The sequence below is a fragment of the Schistocerca americana genome, chromosome X (assembly GCF_021461395.2).
Source record: "Schistocerca americana isolate TAMUIC-IGC-003095 chromosome X, iqSchAmer2.1, whole genome shotgun sequence".
Lineage (NCBI taxonomy): Eukaryota > Metazoa > Arthropoda > Insecta > Orthoptera > Acrididae > Schistocerca > Schistocerca americana.
Genome location: NC_060130.1, coordinates 87,326,176 through 87,346,921, shown reverse-complemented (window position 1 = coordinate 87,346,921; position 20,746 = coordinate 87,326,176). Strand labels below are relative to the sequence as shown.

General features: G+C 37.1%; 1 protein-coding gene across 1 annotated transcript in view; it reads right to left on the bottom strand.

Moving 5' to 3' along the window:
- LOC124556534 overlaps nt 1-20,479 on the bottom strand; it is a 487,563-nt gene extending 467,084 nt beyond the window's left edge. The window contains exons 1-2 of the mRNA XM_047130488.1: nt 20,351-20,479; nt 19,832-20,100 (exon numbers count right to left, since the gene is read on the bottom strand). Coding sequence (XP_046986444.1) covers nt 19,832-20,040 — 209 coding nt within the window. The 5' untranslated portion in view covers nt 20,041-20,100; nt 20,351-20,479. The remainder of the gene's footprint in view (nt 1-19,831; nt 20,101-20,350) is intronic.
- Between the last annotated feature and the right edge of the window lie 267 nt (nt 20,480-20,746).

Below are 20,746 nucleotides of genomic sequence, written 5' to 3'. Positions count from 1 at the left end.
CCATGGAGAGTGTCTTTCATTGTTGGAAAAAGCCAAAAGTCACTAGGAGCCAGGTCAGGTGAGTAGAGAGCATAAGGAATCACTTCAAATTTGTTATCACGAAGAAACTGTTGCGTAACGTTAGCTCGATGTGCGGGTGCGTTGTCTTGGTGAAACAGCACACGTGCAGCCCTTCCCGGACGTTTTTGTTGCAGTGCAGGAAGGAATTTGTTCTTCAAAACATTTTCGTAGGATGCACCTGTTACTGTAGTGCCCTTTGGAACGCAATGGGTAAGGATTGCGCCCTCGCTGTCCCAGAACATGGACACCATCATTTTTTCAGCACTGGCGGTTACCCAAAATTTTTTTGGTGGCGGTGAATCTGTGTGCTTCCATTGAGCTGACTGGCGCTTTGTTTCTGGATTGGAAAATGGCATCCATGTCTCATCCATTGTCACAACCGATGAAAAGAAAGTCCCATTCATGCTGTCGTTGCGTGTCAACATTGATTGGCAACATGCCACACGGGCAGCCATATGGTCATCCGTCAGCATTCGTGGCACCCACCTGGATGACACTTTTCGCATTTTCAGGTCGTCATGCAGGATTTTGTGCACAGAACCCACAGAAATGCCAAACTCTGGAGGCGATCTGTTCAACAATCATTCCACTTTCTCGATCATGTCGTCAGACTGGCTTGTGCGAGCCTGAGGTTGTTTCGGTTTGTTGTCACACGATGTTCTGCCTTCATTAAACTGTCGCACCCACAAACGCACTTTCGACACATCCATAACTTCATCACCACATGTCTCCTTCAACTGTCGATGAATTTCAATTGCTTTCACACCACGCAAATTCAGAAAACGAATGATTGCACGCTGTTCAAGTAAGGAAACCGTCGCCATTTTAAGTATTTAAAACAGTTCTCATTCTCGCCGCTGGCGGTAAAATTCCATCTGCCGTATGGTGCTGCCATCTCTGGGACGTATTGACAATGAACGTGGCCTCATTTTAAAACAATGCGCATGTTTCTATCTCTTTCCAGTCCGGAGAAAAAAAATCGGAGGCTTTAGAACTTGAATGCACCTTGTAAGTATATTTTGAAACACTTTTAGATCAACAACATTGCGGATCTAGTTATAAGTGTTCCCAACGGTTTTGATGTTGGAACTTTAAGCACCTTAAATTCTACAACTAAGGGAATACAAAAGGTAATAAAATGTGGCTCACTTAAGGGGATACGGAATCGGATTTTGGGTTAAAAAATCGAATTTTTTTTTATTGGCGTATTATATTCTGCCATGTTTCCTCTTTAAAATGACGTATCATACATAGCTCTACTACAATTATAACTATTTTATTTTTATATATTTGTGAGATCGGGTATTGCGCTTTAGTTATACACGTCTCTCGTGGCTGACCATGAACTTTTTGGCAGTACCTTTAAAGTGACATGAATTCAAATATCCCGGTTTCCAGCGACTATTTATACACTAGTTGCCCGAAAATGTTTCTCTCTGGTTTCCTCAAGTTACTCTTTGACTTTGTGGCGGGACTGTTTTGTAAACAGTGTGATATAAGAAAGTAGTTGTTGTTGAGTTATTTCGTATTTAGTGCTTCATTTTTCGCAGTGAAAATGCCTAGAGCTAAAGCAAAAGTATTTAAAAAGCGTGTGAACTGGCAAAAGAAAAGAAATAATGATTCATTAGCAAAGCAAAGCAGTTCATCATCATCACTGTTGGAAAATGTGAATCCACTTATTACTGATTTGCCGAACGAACTTACACCAAATGAAAACAGTGCTTCTCATAAAAAACTAAGAGATTTGGAAGAGAAATATAATTTACTTGATAGAGGGAATGAAGTTTTTGAACTCATTGATACGAATATATTGTGTGAAGCTCTTGAAAACAGTTTGTGCTGCAAAAAATGTCATGGAAACGTTTCTCTGAAAGTAGAATCCCATGTTGGCCTGGCTGCCCAGTTTAATTTAATATGCAGTGTTTGTAAATACAGCTGTAAGTTTCCAAGTTCGGTTTCAGTAACTGTAAATAATGGATACAAGAAAACTGAACTTTATAGTGTAAATATTAGGTTAGTTTATGGATTGCGAGCAATTGGTAAGGGCAAAGCAGCTGGTGATATGCTATGTGGTGTTCTAAATCTTCCAAGTGCACCTTCAAAGTTTGAAGCTTACAATTATGTACTAGGATCTGCAGTTGAAGATGTAGCACAGAAGTCAATGCAGGTTGCTGTGGAAGAAGCAGTGGAAGAAAATGACGGCAGTCGTGACCTCACAGTGGCGTTTGATGGCACGTGGCAGAAAAGGGGCCACACCTCCAACAATGGTGTTGTAACAGCAACTAGTGTTGATACTGGCAAGGTTATTGATGTTGCAATAATGTCTAAATACTGTAGGTGCACAGGCAGGCTGAAAAATGAACACAGTGATGACTGTATTGCTAATTATTATGGTAGTAGTGGTGGCATGGAGGTTGCTGGGGTGAAGAAAATTTTTCATCGCTCTTCACAGTGGTATAATGTTCGCTATGTCAAATACCTGGGAGATGGTGACTCTAAAGCATTCTAAGAAGTTTTGGAAAGCAAACCATATGGGAACAGTGTAAATATAAGCAAACTTGAATGTATAGGACATGTGCAGAAGAGAATGGGTGCCAGGCTGAGAAGGTTAAAATCAGTTATGAAAGGGAAAAAACTAGATGATGGGAAAACCTTGGATGGCAGAGGAAGATTGACTGATTCCATAATAGACCACATTCAGAACTGCTATGGCCTTGCAATCAGGCAAAATACAGGCAATCTTGAAGAATTGAGGAGAGCTATATGGGCTTTATATTTCCACACCGCATCCACGGATGAGCATCCACAACATGGTTTGTGCCCCAAAGGTGAAAACAGCTGGTGTAAATACAATAGGGGACTAACAACAGGAGAGAAATACATTCACCACCACAGTCTACCATCAGCCATCATGGCAGAAATAAAGCCCATTTTCAGAGATCTGGCTGACAGAAGTCTTCTGATGAAATGTCTTCACGGAAAAACGCAGAACCCCAACGAGTGCTTGAATAGTGTAATATGGCATCGTCTCCCAAAAACAGTGTTTGTCGGAATTAATACACTACATTTTGGTGTGTATGATGCTGTGGCAACCTTCAATCTTGGAAATATAACTAAATGCCAGGTCCTTCAAAAGTTGGGTATGTGTGTTGGTTCCCGTACGGTACGTGCTATGTTCTTTTTAGATCAGCACAGACTAAGGCATGCTGATAATATAATCAAGACATTAGTGAAAAAAGCAAGACAGGTGCAGAGGGGTGCCAAAAGAAGACTTGAAGATGATTATGAAGACTGTGAAGGGGGTATTAGCTACGGATCAGGAATGTTTTAATCTTCTTTCTCCGTTTCCCGTAAGTTTACTTTTTACTTCATCTAGGAACATTATCTCAGGTACTGGTCAACCTAGAAGTCTGAAATTTTTATGACGTAGTGACATAGGTCCCTATTACATACTGAAACAACGATTTTTTAATTACTTGATTTACAAAAGACTTAGGGGTGATAGTCTAGTAAAAAGCGATGGAAAAAATTTACTTAAAAATAAATGTACAATATCTCTGTAAGAAAATACTTTGACAATAAACTGTTGTTTCAGTATTGTTGTAACATATGAATGCACATACAGTAAAATTTTTACCTCTCTGTCTCCAGTAGTTTGTGAGAAAATGTTCCCTATAGTAGGCATATATTAACATTGCGGGGATAGGTGATTCCGTATCCCCTTAACCGCCCAAAACATTTTCCAGCAGATGTCAATTCCCACGTATTTCCTACACCTCTACTTCAGTGTAAACTTCCGAACAATGAATGTGCGCCCCATGAATGGTTAGTTTTGAGTGAAACTCAGCAAGGATTATTTTGTTTTGTTCCCAACTTCTTTCCAGTTACGCTGAGACATTCATTCATACTTCTCTTCAGAATCAGAATATTCCTATTAATTAAAGTGGAAAAAATTATATGACAGGGTCCCAGAATGTAGCAATGACAATGACACATTTGGAATTTTACGGAAACACTCGAAGATTAATCAGGTCGCTGAGACATGCAAGTTATTTATCAATGATTACTATAATAATGCCACAACAGATTTAGAAGAAGAAAATACATATCTAAAAACAATTCATACTTCAAACTTTGAAGACATTACTTTGGAACTGTTAGACCTCTCGAATAAAATGTAGAATATTAAAATTTCAAACTTATTTCTGAATGTATATCTAGTTTTGCGTTTCTTTTGCACTTGTCCAATGACTGTAGTTGAAGGAGAAACATCATTCAGCATTCTGGTTTGTGTTAAGAACTGTCTGTATCAATTATGCACTAACAATTTCTTTCAGATTTGGGGCCTTGGCAACTCCGTCTAATTTAGCAGACAACTTGATTTCGATAGTGTGATTCAAACATTTTCTGAACAAAAGCCTCGCAAAGCGCCATTAATTTTGTTACATTTTAAATTCTTTTAATTGTCACAAAACGTTATACATCGCAATAACTATTCCTAGTTTTCGGAAATAATATAGAGTGTGAAATCAAATATTTTTCATAATAAAGCAATGTCCGGATCCCGTTGTTTTGAACTTTTAGTGGGATGAAGGAAACTGTACATTGAAATAAAACTGCTAGAAAGACTTCATTCTGAAACGAGTGTGAAATTTAGAGCACGATCTTAGCAATGGCACCTCAGCCAAGCGTTCCATAAACTGATGTTGCAGTGTGTATAATTTCCTCTAATGTTTACAGACACTATAATAAACGAAACCGAACTTCTGCTGTTAATAGTGACTCGACGATACACTTGTGTATACTACTGTATGCTCCGATTCAGCGTACTACACCACAAAAATTAATTCGCTCGAATTCCACCGGCATTACATCGTGCAACGTATAGTACCACTGCATAAACTGCATTTGTGAACATATATTTACTGTTTAATAGAAAATAATTTATTCTGTATTTCATCCTAATGAGTATTTTTTGTAGTTCCAATGCTCTTCCAATTATGTTGTGTTTAAATCACAGCACCCTGGCCTACTTACGTCAGAAAATTCGCCACACTGCCCACTAGAATGTGGCGGAAACAGCATACTGATATATTAAATATATTTATTCGTCCCGGGTGGCCTGTCGGACATGTCTTGTCCTATAAATTGAACACAAATTGACACTCAAATTACTTAACTAGGTTTGAAAGATTATTTACGCAACCATCGTCACTAAGTTACTGTTGAGCAATGACAACATTAATCTGTATGACGACCGAGTACGCTAACCCGGATACAAACCATTCACGAGAACTGCTCTTCCAGCATGCCCACTCACAGATCTTTGATAGGTCACTTACTCTTTCCGTTCGGAACTCCATTAACGCTCACCTACTAACAAGGGAACCTCCCCATCGCACCCCCCTCAGATTTAGTTATAAGTTGGCACAGTGGATAGGCCTTGAAAAACTGAACACAGATCAATCGAGAAAACGGGAGGAAGTTGTGTGGAACTATGAAAAAAATAAGCAAAATATACAAACTGAGTAGTCCATGCGCAAGATTTGCAACATCAAGGATAATGTATCTCAGGAGCCCCGTGGTACCGTGGTTAGCGTGAGCAGCTACAGAACGAACGGTCCTTGGTTCAAGTCTTCCCTCGAGTGAAAAGTTAAATTTTTATTTTCACACAATTATTATCTGTCCTTCCGTCCGTCCGATGCGATCACTTTTTTGGGAGTGATTGTCACATTCACAAGAAAACCTAAATCGGGCAAGTAAAAGAATCTTTTTACCCATTCGCCAAGTGTACAAGTTAGATGGATCGACAATCAGTTGTAAGGTATGGTATAATGTTTTGGGGAAATTCAAGCAATATATTGCGCATACTAAAGTTACAGAAAAGAATAATAAGGAACATGTGTACTGCCCATCCAAGGACATCATGTCGCCCACTATTTGAAAAACAACAGTTATTAACAGTTCCCCCCTTATACATCTATGATATTATCATCTTTCTACATAGCAATTTAGTCATTCGAGAAAAACTGTTTCAATCACGCGTATAACACGAGAAACAAAGATAATTTTATGCTTCCCACTCATCGCTTAAACCTATATGCGCAGTCTCCTCAGTATATGGCAATGAAAATTCATAACAAGCTAAAAGGAAATAATGTTCTGAGTATGAACCTAGAGACACTGAAAACAAAGCTATATGATATACTTGTCAAACGCTGCTACTACACTGTTGTGGAGTTCATGAAGGATGAACTGAACATTTGACCAGGATAAATTTACATATAGTCTTGTGTGTAAATGTAGCTGTCCTTCACAAAAGGGAGGAAAGAAAAATAAAAGTTTATATTATGTTAAAATTCTTTGTACCAATTAGGCCTAAGTTGTGTTATCCATTTTTTGACGTGTCTCCAGTACACTAATCATATGATTAGAAATTGTATGTTATGAGACGAATAAAACACTGTTCACTATTCACAACATATTCCTGTCATGTGACTCACATGCTGTCACCAGTGTCGTATACAAAATATCAGACGTGTTTTCCTGTGGAGGAATCGGTTGACCTATGACCTTGCGAACAAATGTTTTCGGTTCCCATTGGAGAGGCACGTCCTTTCGTATACTAATCGCACGGTTTTGCGGTGCGGTCGCAAAACACAGACACTAAACTTATTACAGTGAACAGAGACGTAAATGAACGAACGGACAGATCATAGCTTTGCGAAAATAAAGAAAGTAAACTTTTCACTCGAGGGAAGACTTGAACCAAGGACCTCTCGTTTTGCAGCTGCTCACGCTAACTTTTTTTTTTGGTTCGCTTTATTTCGTTGCATCTGCTTGGGGCGGACGTCGTACGACATCCATTTAAGTTCGTTGTTGATTTGTTAACTGAGTTTTTTTTATTACAGAGGGCATGTTACTCTTTGACCGAACACGCTGAGCTACCGTGCCGGCGACCTAGGGACCGGCGCTCCTGAGCTCACATTGTCCTTGATGTTGCCTATCTTGCACATGGACTACTCAGTTTGTATATTTTGCTTTTTTTTTTCATAGTTCAACACTACTTCTTCCTGTTTTCTCGATTGATCTGTGTTCAGTTTTTCAAGACCTATCAACTGTGCCAACTTCTAACTAAATCTGAGGGGATTTGGGGGGGGGGGGGGGGGGGGTGCAATGGGGAGGTTCCCTTGTAAGCTGCAGTAGACTGTATATATGGTGACACAGTCCTCGGACTGGGACAGAAGGTAAGTAAGCTTTGTAACATTGAGTGCACTGAAAATAACCCTTATGACAAATCAGATCTTTTTACTATATTGTGGTATTCAACTTTGTCAAGAATTCAATATTAAAATTCACACACAGTGGTTATCATACATACACAGTATGCATGATTATCTCTGTGTGAAACCACATGAGCTGTGTCACATATGAAATCATCGGAAGTAGAAATATACGTTGGTTTATTAAAATGTAAAACTATGAACTTCAGTATAAGCTCTCACTACACTTTCCTTTGGTACTTTCCTACTGAAACATGGAAGGAAGAGTACAGTTTAATGCCCTATTGGTGAGGTAATATGAGAGAGAGAGAGAGAGAGAGAGAGAGAGAGAGAGAGAGAGAGAGAGAACAAAATCTGATAGTGCAAAGGTAGCCAAAGGAAATTGTCCTCTTTTTCTGAGGAACCACTTTGGTGTTTGCCTCAATTTCAGGAAACCATGGAAAACCCAAACCTACATAACCAGATGGTGATTTGGATATTAATCTGAATGAAAGGTTAATTTCTCACTCATTATTTAAGCAACATTTCAATATTTGATGGAAAAGACTTATGTGGAGGGGCCAAACACGTGCAAAATGTCAGCACAGTAGTTAAGAGTATCATCCACACATGGCTATATGGACTATTAGTAAATACCTTAGTTGACAGAAAGTGTACAGGTGTATCAAAAACAAGTTAACTGTTACATTACTATATATATATATAAAGAACATACCCATGCCTATAAAATATCCAGAAATGGCACTAAACTATGAGAAACCTTAGTTTCCTGCCACTCTGCTCACTTCAGAAATAAAGCTGCATACAACTTCACACTGTGAAGTCTATCCATAGTGTTGTATGACTGATGAAAGAGTAAATATCAACTGTTTTGCCCTGCTCAATTACAGGTATAGTCTATGTTTATATCCCAGACTAAGTGTTACTTGAATATGAATATTCACCTAATTAAAATTTCTGTCTGTATGATTACCAGTTAATATGTTTATTCCATTTATAATATCGAGAATAATAATAATAATAATAATAATAATAATAATGGAACAATGTCATGTCATTTTAACAACTATTTTTTATACAGAGAACAAGACAAACCACATTCAAATGGAAAAAGCATTCTCATTATTTTTCACCCACAGGCACAGCCGAGTCACCTTACACTTTCTCGATGGGCAGCCAAAAAGAAAGTATTCCTAAAAATAAATGAGAGACCAATCTGTAAATAACTTCTGTAGTCAGTTTCAGCTGAAACACTTCTACAGGTTTTTTTTTTTTTTTTTAATTCATTTTGTGACTTCAATTACACTTACACACAACCCAATCATTGTTTTAGGACATGGTACAGATCGTACATTCCACAGTTCCTATCACTCCAAAAGGACCATCAAACTAGTTTGTTGCCACACACTTTGTTGCCACTAACAAATCAAACCCTTCACATTGCTCTCAATGATGGTAACATAAATTAAAACAGTTTATCAGACATTATTGCTGCATAAACTATGAACTATATGAACTGGACACAATAGTACATACAGCATCCACTGAGTAAATTTTAAGATGTGTCACTACAAGTTAAACTGCACTGTTAATACAGTTTGCAATAAAACCATTCTCAAAGTGGAAAATACTAGGAAATCTGGGTAACATTTTGCAATTCTTAGCAATTTGTCACAATAAGGTACAAACTGCCTCATTCACATTAAGTTTGCTTTGTGTAAGATGCTTCACCGCATACTATTAAAGTCATTTAATCACCCCAGGTTTTCCATTTTTGTTAGATATAAAACACTATAAAAGTATAGTTTTATGTGAATTTATTTATTTCTATTGGGGAAGAGAGGTAAGGATAAAGACTGTTCATTGCTGTCATACAAATTAGTTCTTATTCATTTTGTGTGATAGAAATTATGAAAAATCTAAAGCAAATGAAATTTAGGTTAACTTTTCCCGGTTTCTTTTCTTGCTGCTTCTTCTACACTCCAATTAGCACACAGGAGTGTACAAACTATTTATTCTCTCTATACATCTTTCAATAGATGGTACCTATAGATGAGAAGTTTTTTGTATTATTACTGTAATACTTTCTGTATATGAAAAATAGCAATAGTGTCATGATAAAATCTCACATTAAGTGGTAGAAACTTAGCAGGGTAAGTTAGTTCATGGGTGTAATAAGGGCAAATGCATAAAACTTGCAACAGGAAAAAGCTAAAACTTTCAGTGTCCAAACCAATGTCCACATAAAGAACTGCCTTCTTTAAGCACATTTATAGTTGGGTCAAAGTATAAAAACCCATGAAATAATTACATACAAGTAACTCTTCCTACTTTGTTGTTCTGAGAATCCGAAATAGTTTCACTGAAAATGTTGGTCCACCACAGTTCTGTCTTGAGAAATTTGAGGAATCTTTAAGATGCAGGTCCAACTGGTGAGACACTGAATTCAACATTCTTTCAGTGCTGAATCCATTGTCCAAACTTTGTCACCATATATCCTGAAATTTCTGTACACCACGATTTTTGTGTGTGAGTAAAGGACTGTTAGAAGTTGGGATTTTGTGTTTACCAAAAACTATCAAATCCTGCCAATGGATGCAAAATGTAGATTCTTAGCCTAAGAATAATACAAGAAACAGCACTAAATGCAGTCAGAGAAAGCTAACTGGATACTGGGTATGTTCACAGCACAATGTTTATAAATGTCAAATTTAACCACCACCATCCATTTATCCAGTAGGGCATCCTGTACGACTGGTCTTGACATGAGGAATCCAATACAGAATTTCCTTAGCTTGTCTCCCATTCCACAATACTGAATGCCCAGCACATTTACATTTCAGTTTCATAACAGTAGATACCCATCCTGAACAACTGTCTTTCCTCCTATCCAGTTGTTGTACCTTCTTTTAATGCACAATTCCATTATTAGGCAACCCATGTGTGTGTAATATATATATATATATATATATATATATATATATAAAAAACAAAGATGAGGTGACTTACCGAACAAAAGCGCTGGCAGGTCGATAGACACACAAACAAACACAAACACACACACAAAATTCAAGCTTTCGCAACAAACTGTTGCCTCATCAGGAAAGAGGGAAGGAGAGGGGAAGACGAAAGGAAGTGGGTTTTAAGGGAGAGGGTAAGGAGTCATTCCAATCCCGGGAGCGGAAAGACTTACCTTAGGGGGAAAAAAGGACAGGTATACACTCGCACACACGCACATATCCATCCACACATACAGACACAAGCAGACATATGTCTGCTTGTGTCTGTATGTGTGGATGGATATGTGCGTGTGTGCGAGTGTATACCTGTCCTTTTTTCCCCCTAAGGTAAGTCTTTCCGCTCCCGGGATTGGAATGACTCCTTACCCTCTCCCTTAAAACCCACTTCCTTTCGTCTTCCCCTCTCCTTCCCTCTTTCCTGATGAGGCAACAGTTTGTTGCGAAAGCTTGAATTTTGTGTGTGTGTTTGTGTGTCTATCGACCTGCCAGCGCTTTTGTTCGGTAAGTCACCTCATCTTTGTTTTTTATATATAATTTTTCCCACGTGGAATGTTTCCTTCCATTATATATATATATATATATATATATATATATATATATATATATAAGCAGTTAACATCTGTGTCACTTCCATTAGCTAACAATGGCAGTATTCACTGGTTGTAGACTTTCTGTTCATGTCATATCGGGTATTCACTTCTGAATAAAGCATTCATGTTCATAAATTAACTCCAAATCATTTTCACTCAGTTATTTCTTTAAGTGTCCACCACCTGATTGTTTTTCCTAAGTATACGAATTTAACTACTTCTCTAACTTTATTATTAACCCTTAACCATTATCCCACTGGCTTACTCATTGTAACATTTTGGTCTTATTGTAATTAATCTTCCCACATAATTTTGTACTTGTGCTGTTCAATTCCTCCATTCTCTGCATAAGTCATACTAGATAACAAAATTACAAGGACACCTGCAAACCAAAGGCTGTAAAAATCTGTGTGTGCGTATTTCTCCATCTCATTTCAATGCTTTGTAGATCTCCGCCAAGGCATCAAGAAATAATTTTGATGAAACTTAGTCCCTTTGCCCAACTTCTACCTCTGAAATAAAATTGAAGCTGACGTCGATAGACTGTTCGTTAGTTCTAAAGACCTACTGTGATAGTTAAATATTCTCATATAGTCTATAAAACACATACAAACTGTAGAAGATCCACTGTGTTGTACTACTTATAAGGGCAGCTTTTCTTCCACTGGTTCTAAATTGGTAACAGTTTTTGTAAAAATCTTACAAAGAAAAATACATAATGTGACTATAGTTCTTTAGGTATTCCATTGTTTCCAAGTGGTTTCTCTCTGTGCCAAATTGCTTACCATTCTTCTGGTAGTACTTGCAGAAAGCATTCAGTCTCACCTAAGGGTGTTTCTTTGGTCCACCATTGAGTTTTGATAAATCTCTAGACACCTTTAGTATGGTTTCCCAGTTTGTTGTAACTGCCATGTGACTGGTGTGCTATGTCTACCAAACCCAAGTGTGTTTCGTTTTCTTTGTACTCTGGTTGCTATCCAACACCCCCCTTATTCTCCCATACTATCAGACATCAGACATCTCAAACTTTTCCGAATGCTTTTGTTTTAGATAATTCTATGGAACGTTTTACACACTTCTAGCATTTCATCTCTGTCGTGTCTTTGAGGACACGACAGCCAAACATGCTTCAGTTTTACTTCACCTCAAGCTGTTTCCAGTACAATATCTGTTACTGTACAATTTCTCATGAGACCACAGTTTTTTTATTCTCTAGTGGATTAAATTAGTTAATTTTAATTGGCATTTCCCTTTCATACATATTTTATTAATCAGTGAATTGGACAGTGTCCAATTTTCTTTACCTGTTGCGACCAGAAATCCAGAATCAGGTGTAAGGTAGACACACTGCAAAATGTGTTCTTTGACGGCACACAGTCTATCACAGTTTTAATTCAATTTCCTGCGAAGGTTGATCTTGAAAAATGTGTTTAGGATGTACACTTTGTTCTCAGCAAATTGCACTAGAAAGCCTCCTTTATCATTCCTGATATTGAAGTTCGAAGCTCACTACTAATGTCGCTTTTCTACCATTTTTGCATTAAATTTGCATTTTATCTCCTAAGATACAAAATTTCATTAGAGACTGTTGAAACAAAGTTTTTACTATTTTTATTAGTATCTTATTTCTAGTACTGTTCTAACTATTATCAGATTCCTTTAGTAGCAGTAATTTAATTTTTCAAAATTATAATGAAAGTTACTTAGTACAAATTGTGCCACACACAAATTTGCTGATTGAAGCTCTATCTCATCCTCTTCCTTTCTTCACACCTTTGATATCCTAATAATCTAGCACTCTGTTATTCAGTTCAATACCAATTTTGTTTTTACCACACTTGGAGCACCAAAATGCAGACGCAAGAGTAGCTGGCTGTGCCCAGTGTTGTGAGAATTCCCCCTGTCCACTACATCTGATATGCTTTAACATCTCATGAACTCTCATTTGGCAATAGGGACTTTGCCAGACCTACCCTTGGTACACTAGCCTCCAAGGCCCAATCAGTTGGGTGATGGAAGTCCTGTGCAGAGCAGGACATACACAAAATTCAGGCCAACTCCAATTGTTCTAACCATCTAAGATATCCACACAACCAGTTCACTTTCTGAACATGTTATGGCAGAGGGTCATCCTGTTATGGTAGTGTCAGTTTTCTATCACAGAAAGTAATGTGCTCTGTCTGCAAGGTTGCAGATGTCTACTCACCATGCTGCCTGAGAAGCTGGACAGTTATTAGTCCTGTGCCTTTTAATAAAGTGACACCTGCTTGTGTCACTGTCTCTTACGGCTATGTTGTGAATGGTTAAGGTGCACAGGACAAAGTGCAACACTGGGTAATTTTCTGGTTCATCTGTTGGGATCTAACTTTGAAGGCCATACCAATAACTAGGCCTCTGCAGTTCTCAGTTTCAGGCAAATTTCTCTGGCTGCAGGGCTAGTGCTAGGATACTGTGGCACCCCATGGAGAAAGTTATGTGGAGATAGACTATGTAAAAACTGTCTAGTGCTTCTGCCTGATAAATTCAAAGTATTTATACAATGTAAACTGTTACAGTTTCTAAACACAGAAAATCCAGTTTAATTTTTTGAACTAAGTCATAAGGGTTAGTACAAACCTTTTACGACGTGTCAGTTGAATTTATATTTCTTGCAGTTTATGACACTACAAATAACTTCTCAGAACAGCATTTATCCTGAATCATCTGCAGTAACCAAAAGTTATGATACTTCACTCCAGACAACCAATTCTTAATTCATAATGTTTAAATGCATAAATGTTTTTAAAAATTTCCATTTACGACAAAGTAATTACCAGATGTTTTTCTGTATGACCTTGCACAAACATTTTATTAGCACCCTTGTGTGCTTCAAGTCCTCATTACTGTCACAAACAACCCTTTCTAGTTAAGTAGCACACCGTAAATACACGAGATGTTGGATTCAAAGAAAGAGATTCCCTGGTTTCCATTAAATTACTTCAACTTCACTCCATGACATTTTCTTGGACAGGCTATAGGTTGTTCTTCAAATCAAACCAACCAAACACACACACACACACACACACACACACACACACACACACACACACACACACACTTGCAGAAGAGAGTATGCATCACCTTGCCAAACAGTTCCCCATGATATGTGAATCTCACCAATGACAATACAGTAGTCATGCCATAAATTTTACACCATTGCATAACATTAACACCAAGTGCAGAAAACAACTGAACAAAAAGTAATAGTTGCTTTACTAGAACTCATGCATCATGCTTCCAAATATGTTTCAACATGCTCTTTCAGTTGACATTGTTATCTTCCCCACATTACAAATTAACTTTGAGGTCTATATTTCTGTATTTCATTAAATTAGCTCAACATTGCATTAGTCATTCATTGCTAACACTGATGTAACTTTCTGATGGTAGTATCACTTATGCTGTTAGGTAATTTAATGCCACTTGTCAACACCACATTCATTTTTACAGTGGCAACATAACCAGCTCTCATGTTTAACTACAACCTTACTGTTAAAGAACGACTTATTTGAGCATCTGAAGATTTTACTGGGGTGCTGAAATTCTGTATACACTAATTTACATTAAGTAGCAGATTTTTTTAGTAGAATAATTTTGTTGTTGTATTTCTACTTTTTATCCTGTACGAAGAATGTTTCCAAATTCTCTCAGATTTCTGGGCCCGCAAAATCTTACTTCAAGATCTCACTCCTAAGTAATTGAGGTAAAATGAAACAAAACCACTTAGCACACTGAAGTACCTACACGTTTTAAATTTAAGCAATTTTGTTGTTATTAGTAACTCTTAATGCATTTGCTTAAAATTTGTAAAGCATATAGAAACGGTAACAGTAAGGAATTGGTGGGAAAGAATTGCATCAGGCATCTCAAGGAAATTAAAGTGAAGCAAACAAAAAGAAACATAGCAAATAATTTATTTCACAAACAAATTAACAAAAATTCACAAAAGTATAAGACAGCTCATCACATTAAAATTTAAAAAGATAAATATATAAAATAATAAATCTAAATAGCTAAAATCTGATACTGAAGAATAAAGAAAAACTCAAGTGTTCCAAGCGCACTTAAATTATTCCCTTACAGACATCCACATGAATAAGAACTTTCTGAATCTGAGCAAAAGTTAACAATTCTCATTTGATTAGCATATCGTATTCTAAATCTCAAAATACATAATATAACATATGTCAGCCTACACTAAGTTGCAAAAATTTACTTTCAAGCCTCATTAACATCTCAGAAATAAAGATAACTTATTTACAAATGCAGCAACAATACAAGAGCATCAAAATGAAGATCATGATTTATGACAAGTGTTGGGGAAATGACCAGTGGACTGGACCTCATCAATTTGGAGAGCTTCACATAGCAAAGAATGAGAAATGTGGAGATTTCGATGTGTGTTTTCAGTCACTTCACATACAGGACCTCATGCTCTGTCTCTTAACATAACATGAAGTCCTCACTGTACTGGCCAGTTAAAATGTAATACAAGAGGTCAGTAGTAATTCCACTATGGAAATTGGCTTTAAGTATTTTATGATGACTAGCTGATACACCTGAATTAACATGTCTTAATATGAAAAGTATTTTGAGGACTTATTAAATTTATTGAGACAACTTACAGCCAGTTTGAGTTTTGTTTTAGCAAAATGCACCGAGTTCATATTCTCAGAACAGCACCACTGATTCAGACCACCATATGCACTAGAATAAGTTCTAAAACCTGGTGTCACTGGTAGCACCCATACTGATTTCCATAAACATTCGAAAATTTAACACCATATAAGAATTTTCATACTATATATGGTAGTTATCCTCCCTGTCAGCCAGGGAGATCAGCCCATTATTTTATGAAGCTTCCCAGCAGCCATAAGTGCCAGAGTGAGTGAGTGAGTGAGTGTAAAAGGAGTTGAAGCTTTGTTATCACACATGTGGGAACAACACATTACTCAAAAATTTGATATGAGCAATAGACTGGTGTAATGAAAAACCATCAATGGTTAAAACACAAGGAAATATTGTCACGCTGCAGCACAGTTTTTTTTCCTCTCTCAGAGAATAGTGAACACACAGTGCCTCAATATATTTGAAGATACTTCCTGATGAAAACTGCTAGACATTTTCAGGAAGAATGTACACCATCAGGTTACTGTAAATTCCTTAATTTTTGCATGACAATTTCTCATTATGAGAGTATCTACCACATTATGACCAATTTTTCAGATGTGATCACTTTTTTTTTCCTTCTTAGGTTACATCAAGACTAATTTTTACAACATCCTGAACAATTACAAGTGCTGAGCTCAGTTGATGATGCTATGATGCAGATGAAATTTCTGTCAATTTATCAACAGAAGCAATACTGAATTCAAAGAAAGTTAAGGAATTATGTAATTAACAATTGCATTGAAACCACACCTGACCTACAGTATGTTTACCAAAGCACCTAACATATACAATATGAAACACCTGAGGTGCTGGCCAACTTAAACGTATCTTTAATAGCTTTCTAATTCACTTTCTTCAAACTAATAGGAGCAATTTTAATAAATAAAACTGAATTCTCCCAGTGTCAGCACCCGCAGCTAATGGCTTAGGCAGCAGACTCCATACATTGCTTCATCATAACTTTTAACATATATTACTCGATCAAAAGTAACCAGACACACCTACATAATTCAGAGTTAACTACAAGATGTCACAAGTGGCAGACCCACCAGAAGCATTAACAGCAGAATGTGTCAATTAGGGGATCTCAGTGACAATGTGAACCAGCCATTGGATGTTATCCGAGTAATAAATCCAGCAGCAACATTTCATTCAACATGTTTCAATCCTTTTAAAGCTACGAAAGTCAATTGTAGGTGATATGACAAGTGGAAACACTGGAACAACCACATCCAATCAAAGACCAGACGAACCTCATGTACTAAAGAACACAGCCTGTCAAGCACTGAAAGTGTGACTAAACAAATCAAATGATATCAGCAGAAGGAATCATTTGAGTTTTGAAGTGTTACTGCCAGTCCAACTAGCAATGACTACTCAGCAAGTTTAAAAAAATAAATGGCATACAATGGCTGAAGAGCTCCTCATAAACAGCATTTCTGAAGTCAATTTTAAGCAATGACTGTGGTGGTCTAAAGAGCTATGCCACTGGACAGTGGCTGACTGGAAACCTATAGATTTGGGGTGATGACACACTATACTCTGTGGTAATCCTATAGAGGAGTGAGTTTGGCAAATTTCTGGAGAAAATTTGTTGCTACCATAAGTATTGCTGACACAGACATACAAAGAAGGCAGTGGTATGGTTTGGAGGTGTGGACCCCTTACTGGACTCAAGACACTAAATGAAGGGTATGAATACAGTTTTCTGTGTTGTGTACTGCGTACAGTAGAGGAACCATACGGAGAATGGTTGGTTGTTTGAGCACGATAATGCATTATCGCAAAACAGCTTTTGTCAGAATTTTTTCCCAATAACATTCCTGCAATGAACTGACCCGACCAGAGTCCCAACCTGAACCCAATGGAACATGTCTGGGATGGGAGAAGGTTGACTTCAGAACCTAGTGTCCAACATCAGTACCTTTTCTGGTCTTCGTTCCTTAGGAATAATAGGCCTGTCATTCCTCTAAAAAAAAATCACACACCTCACAAAGTGTCCCCAGCAGAATTCAAGCTGTCACAAAGGCAAAGGGTGCACACATCACACTGATGTCCACTAATAGTGCCCAGTTACTTTTATCAAACAGTAGCTGTCCACAGATTTTACTGGTTATTTGTACAGGACTTTTCATTGATACATGATTCTCTTATCACTATCTGCAATAATCGTAACATGAGAACACCATACAGTGAGTGACTCCTGAATTAATTCAGTCGCTCTGGCAAGTATACCAAGCAGCAAATTTGTTGCTTAACAAGTATGAAAGTATTTGACATCTTGAAATTTTTTATCCATTAAGGAAATTGTAGTAAGCAAATAAATAACTTAAATGATTACTGTGAATGCCAGGATAAACAACAATTACCTGTCACTCAGCACAACAGTGAAATCATGAGGAATAAAGTACTCATTTTACTATAGGCACTGGATGGGAATTTCCTTAAAGCTAATTCCGTCCCTATATCACAATTTCTACTCTCAGGATTATAGATAAATATTTTAAACAATGAAGACTGCCATTTTCTACAAAAGAAGCAACTGAAGAGCAGCATTTTCAAAGCCAAGGGGAGGCCAGGTTTGGGGTGAATCTGGACCAAAAGTGTCTTAAATCCTTCCCCTAATCTCTCCTTTGTGACTTCAGCATAAAATGACTACTGATCTTTTAAATCTTAAACATGAAGACATACTGATAATACTTCCATTGTACTATCTTGCAACATTACCTTTCACCATGTCATCCTTTGATTATCCATGATCCTAATGTACCCTACAGTAATTTGGGCAGAATAAAAATGAAGATTTTGACAGCCTTGCCTAAAAGATAGATAGCTGTGACAAACAGAAAACATGTATAATGTGGCACTAGCAACGTCCATTTATTACGTGAGCACATGACTAATTGCAAAATGGCTCTTCTAGTGGAATATCAAGTGAGCACTCCAATTATAAAATAGCCACAAATGGAAAGTCAGTGCTGTAAAATGGCTATATGATGTCATTAACTGACTAATACCATTAACCCTGATAATGGCAGTTTAATTCTTTCAAGTTAAAGCACCTTAACTTATTGGTGATCAGGGTTTTGAAATATTGTTAGAGAAAATGCAAAACTCACTGCAGAAAAATAATAAACAATGAATCCATTGCCTATGGAGGTCACAAACACAAGTTTACAAAACTACTTTCATAACTAAGTAAAATTAACTTTCTATAAATAAGACATCAGCTTCTGAAAAATCAGAAGACAACTATATAGTAATAACATTTCAAAATTGCTAATACAACTTCTGGTAAATGTGGTACTTTGTAGTTTATCTGCTCAAGCTCTACCGACAGCAAATTTAGTATAGGTCCCCTAATGCAGTCCTACTAAATTATTTAACAGAACTAAACATTAACAAAACCCACAATGTTAGTGCCAGTTACAGTTATCCCTTAATATAAGAAAAACTCTTCAGCAATACAGTTATTTATCATCATAGAACAAAATGAAAACTGAATGGATCTGTTACAGTCTGTATGGTCCTACTATTACAAATGTCAAGTACACTGTGCATGAAAATTCTAACTAGTTTTGAGAAACTAAACTCAACTATGCACCATTAAATTTATGAAGTCATTAAAACCTTACACCCTAAATGAAAAGCCATCATTGGTGGTTACAGACAAAAGCTTGCCTGTGAAAATTTAAGGTTTTAGTTTATCACTTGTATAAAGTTAGTTAATATGGAATGGCAAGTTTTACAATGATTTAATACCACAGGACTAGCAATTTTTCCGTCAATAAACCTGGGGTAGTGGTGATCTATTTCCACTACAGTGATACCAGCCACAATGTAGTATCCAACATTGTTAAAACCTCAACAAAAAATCTCAGCTTCACAGAACATTTTCTATATAACCAAGAGTTTTTTTTTTCCTATTACCTCATTAGGCAGATCAGTAACAACAATGTTACTGAATGTGGCACTTCCAGTATTTAAAGCATCACATTTACAATATACCTTATAAATCCACCCACACTAATACAACATAAAATTTACATTAATTTCATTCTGGTAGAACATGATGCCAAACTTCAAAAATATTTACTAAAAAAGTTTTTAAAGGAGAAAAAGATTTCTATAACTATAACTATTGGGCGCTACAAAACAATATACTTACCCACATAATGGGCACGATATTTTTGAATCTGCATCTCTCCCTCTTAGACATCTTGCACAGAAGGTGTGGTAACAAGCAAGCAAACATGGCTCACTATAATAGTCATCACATAGGAAACACAGTAGTGGATTGCGTGGCTGAAGAGCACCATCTCCAGGTGCTCCTTCTGACCCCGGATTTTCTGAGGGGTGGTACGGACCGCCTGACATTTGGTATCCTACCACACATACAGTTATTAGTTCACTTTTCTTCCGTGAAGTCAGGTCATCCTGCAATGAAACACCTTTTGAGTATAATAGGTGTAACTACCGTTCAGTGTCTGACCCTTCTTACGCAAAATTTACATAATAACTTGTTGAAGCAGTATATTACTTCGCTATACAAGCTTCTACAGCATGTAAACATATGAAAGGAAACGTCCTTTGAAAGCTCTCCGAACACAAGCTATTTCTAATGCACAGCCATTCTAATTTGATCCCACATACTGAAATGTGATTCGATTAATAAATCATTACTCACGCTTTTCGTCGCCTCCTTTCTCTTCACTATTCATCTATCACACCTTCCATTTCCTCACGTACCACATATATGTTCCACCTCCCTAACCTCGCTCGAATGACAGATGACACAGATAGCATCACACAGTCCATGCTGAGATCGACACGCCACAACAACAAGGTCTCTGACGTATACGGGGCAGGGTATAGTTGGCAACATGAGTTGTTTACACCGCGCTATTCAAGTTTCATCGCTCTCGTGTTAGTCCAAACAATCCATACCGTGGCTGTGCAAGCAGATCAGATCCATATGTAGACGTAACAAAGACAAATGCGGCTAGTAACTATTGGGTTTCGCATGTAAGAAAACAAAAACGAAACAAAATTGATGTCTATATTTAAGCTTAATATCTATTTC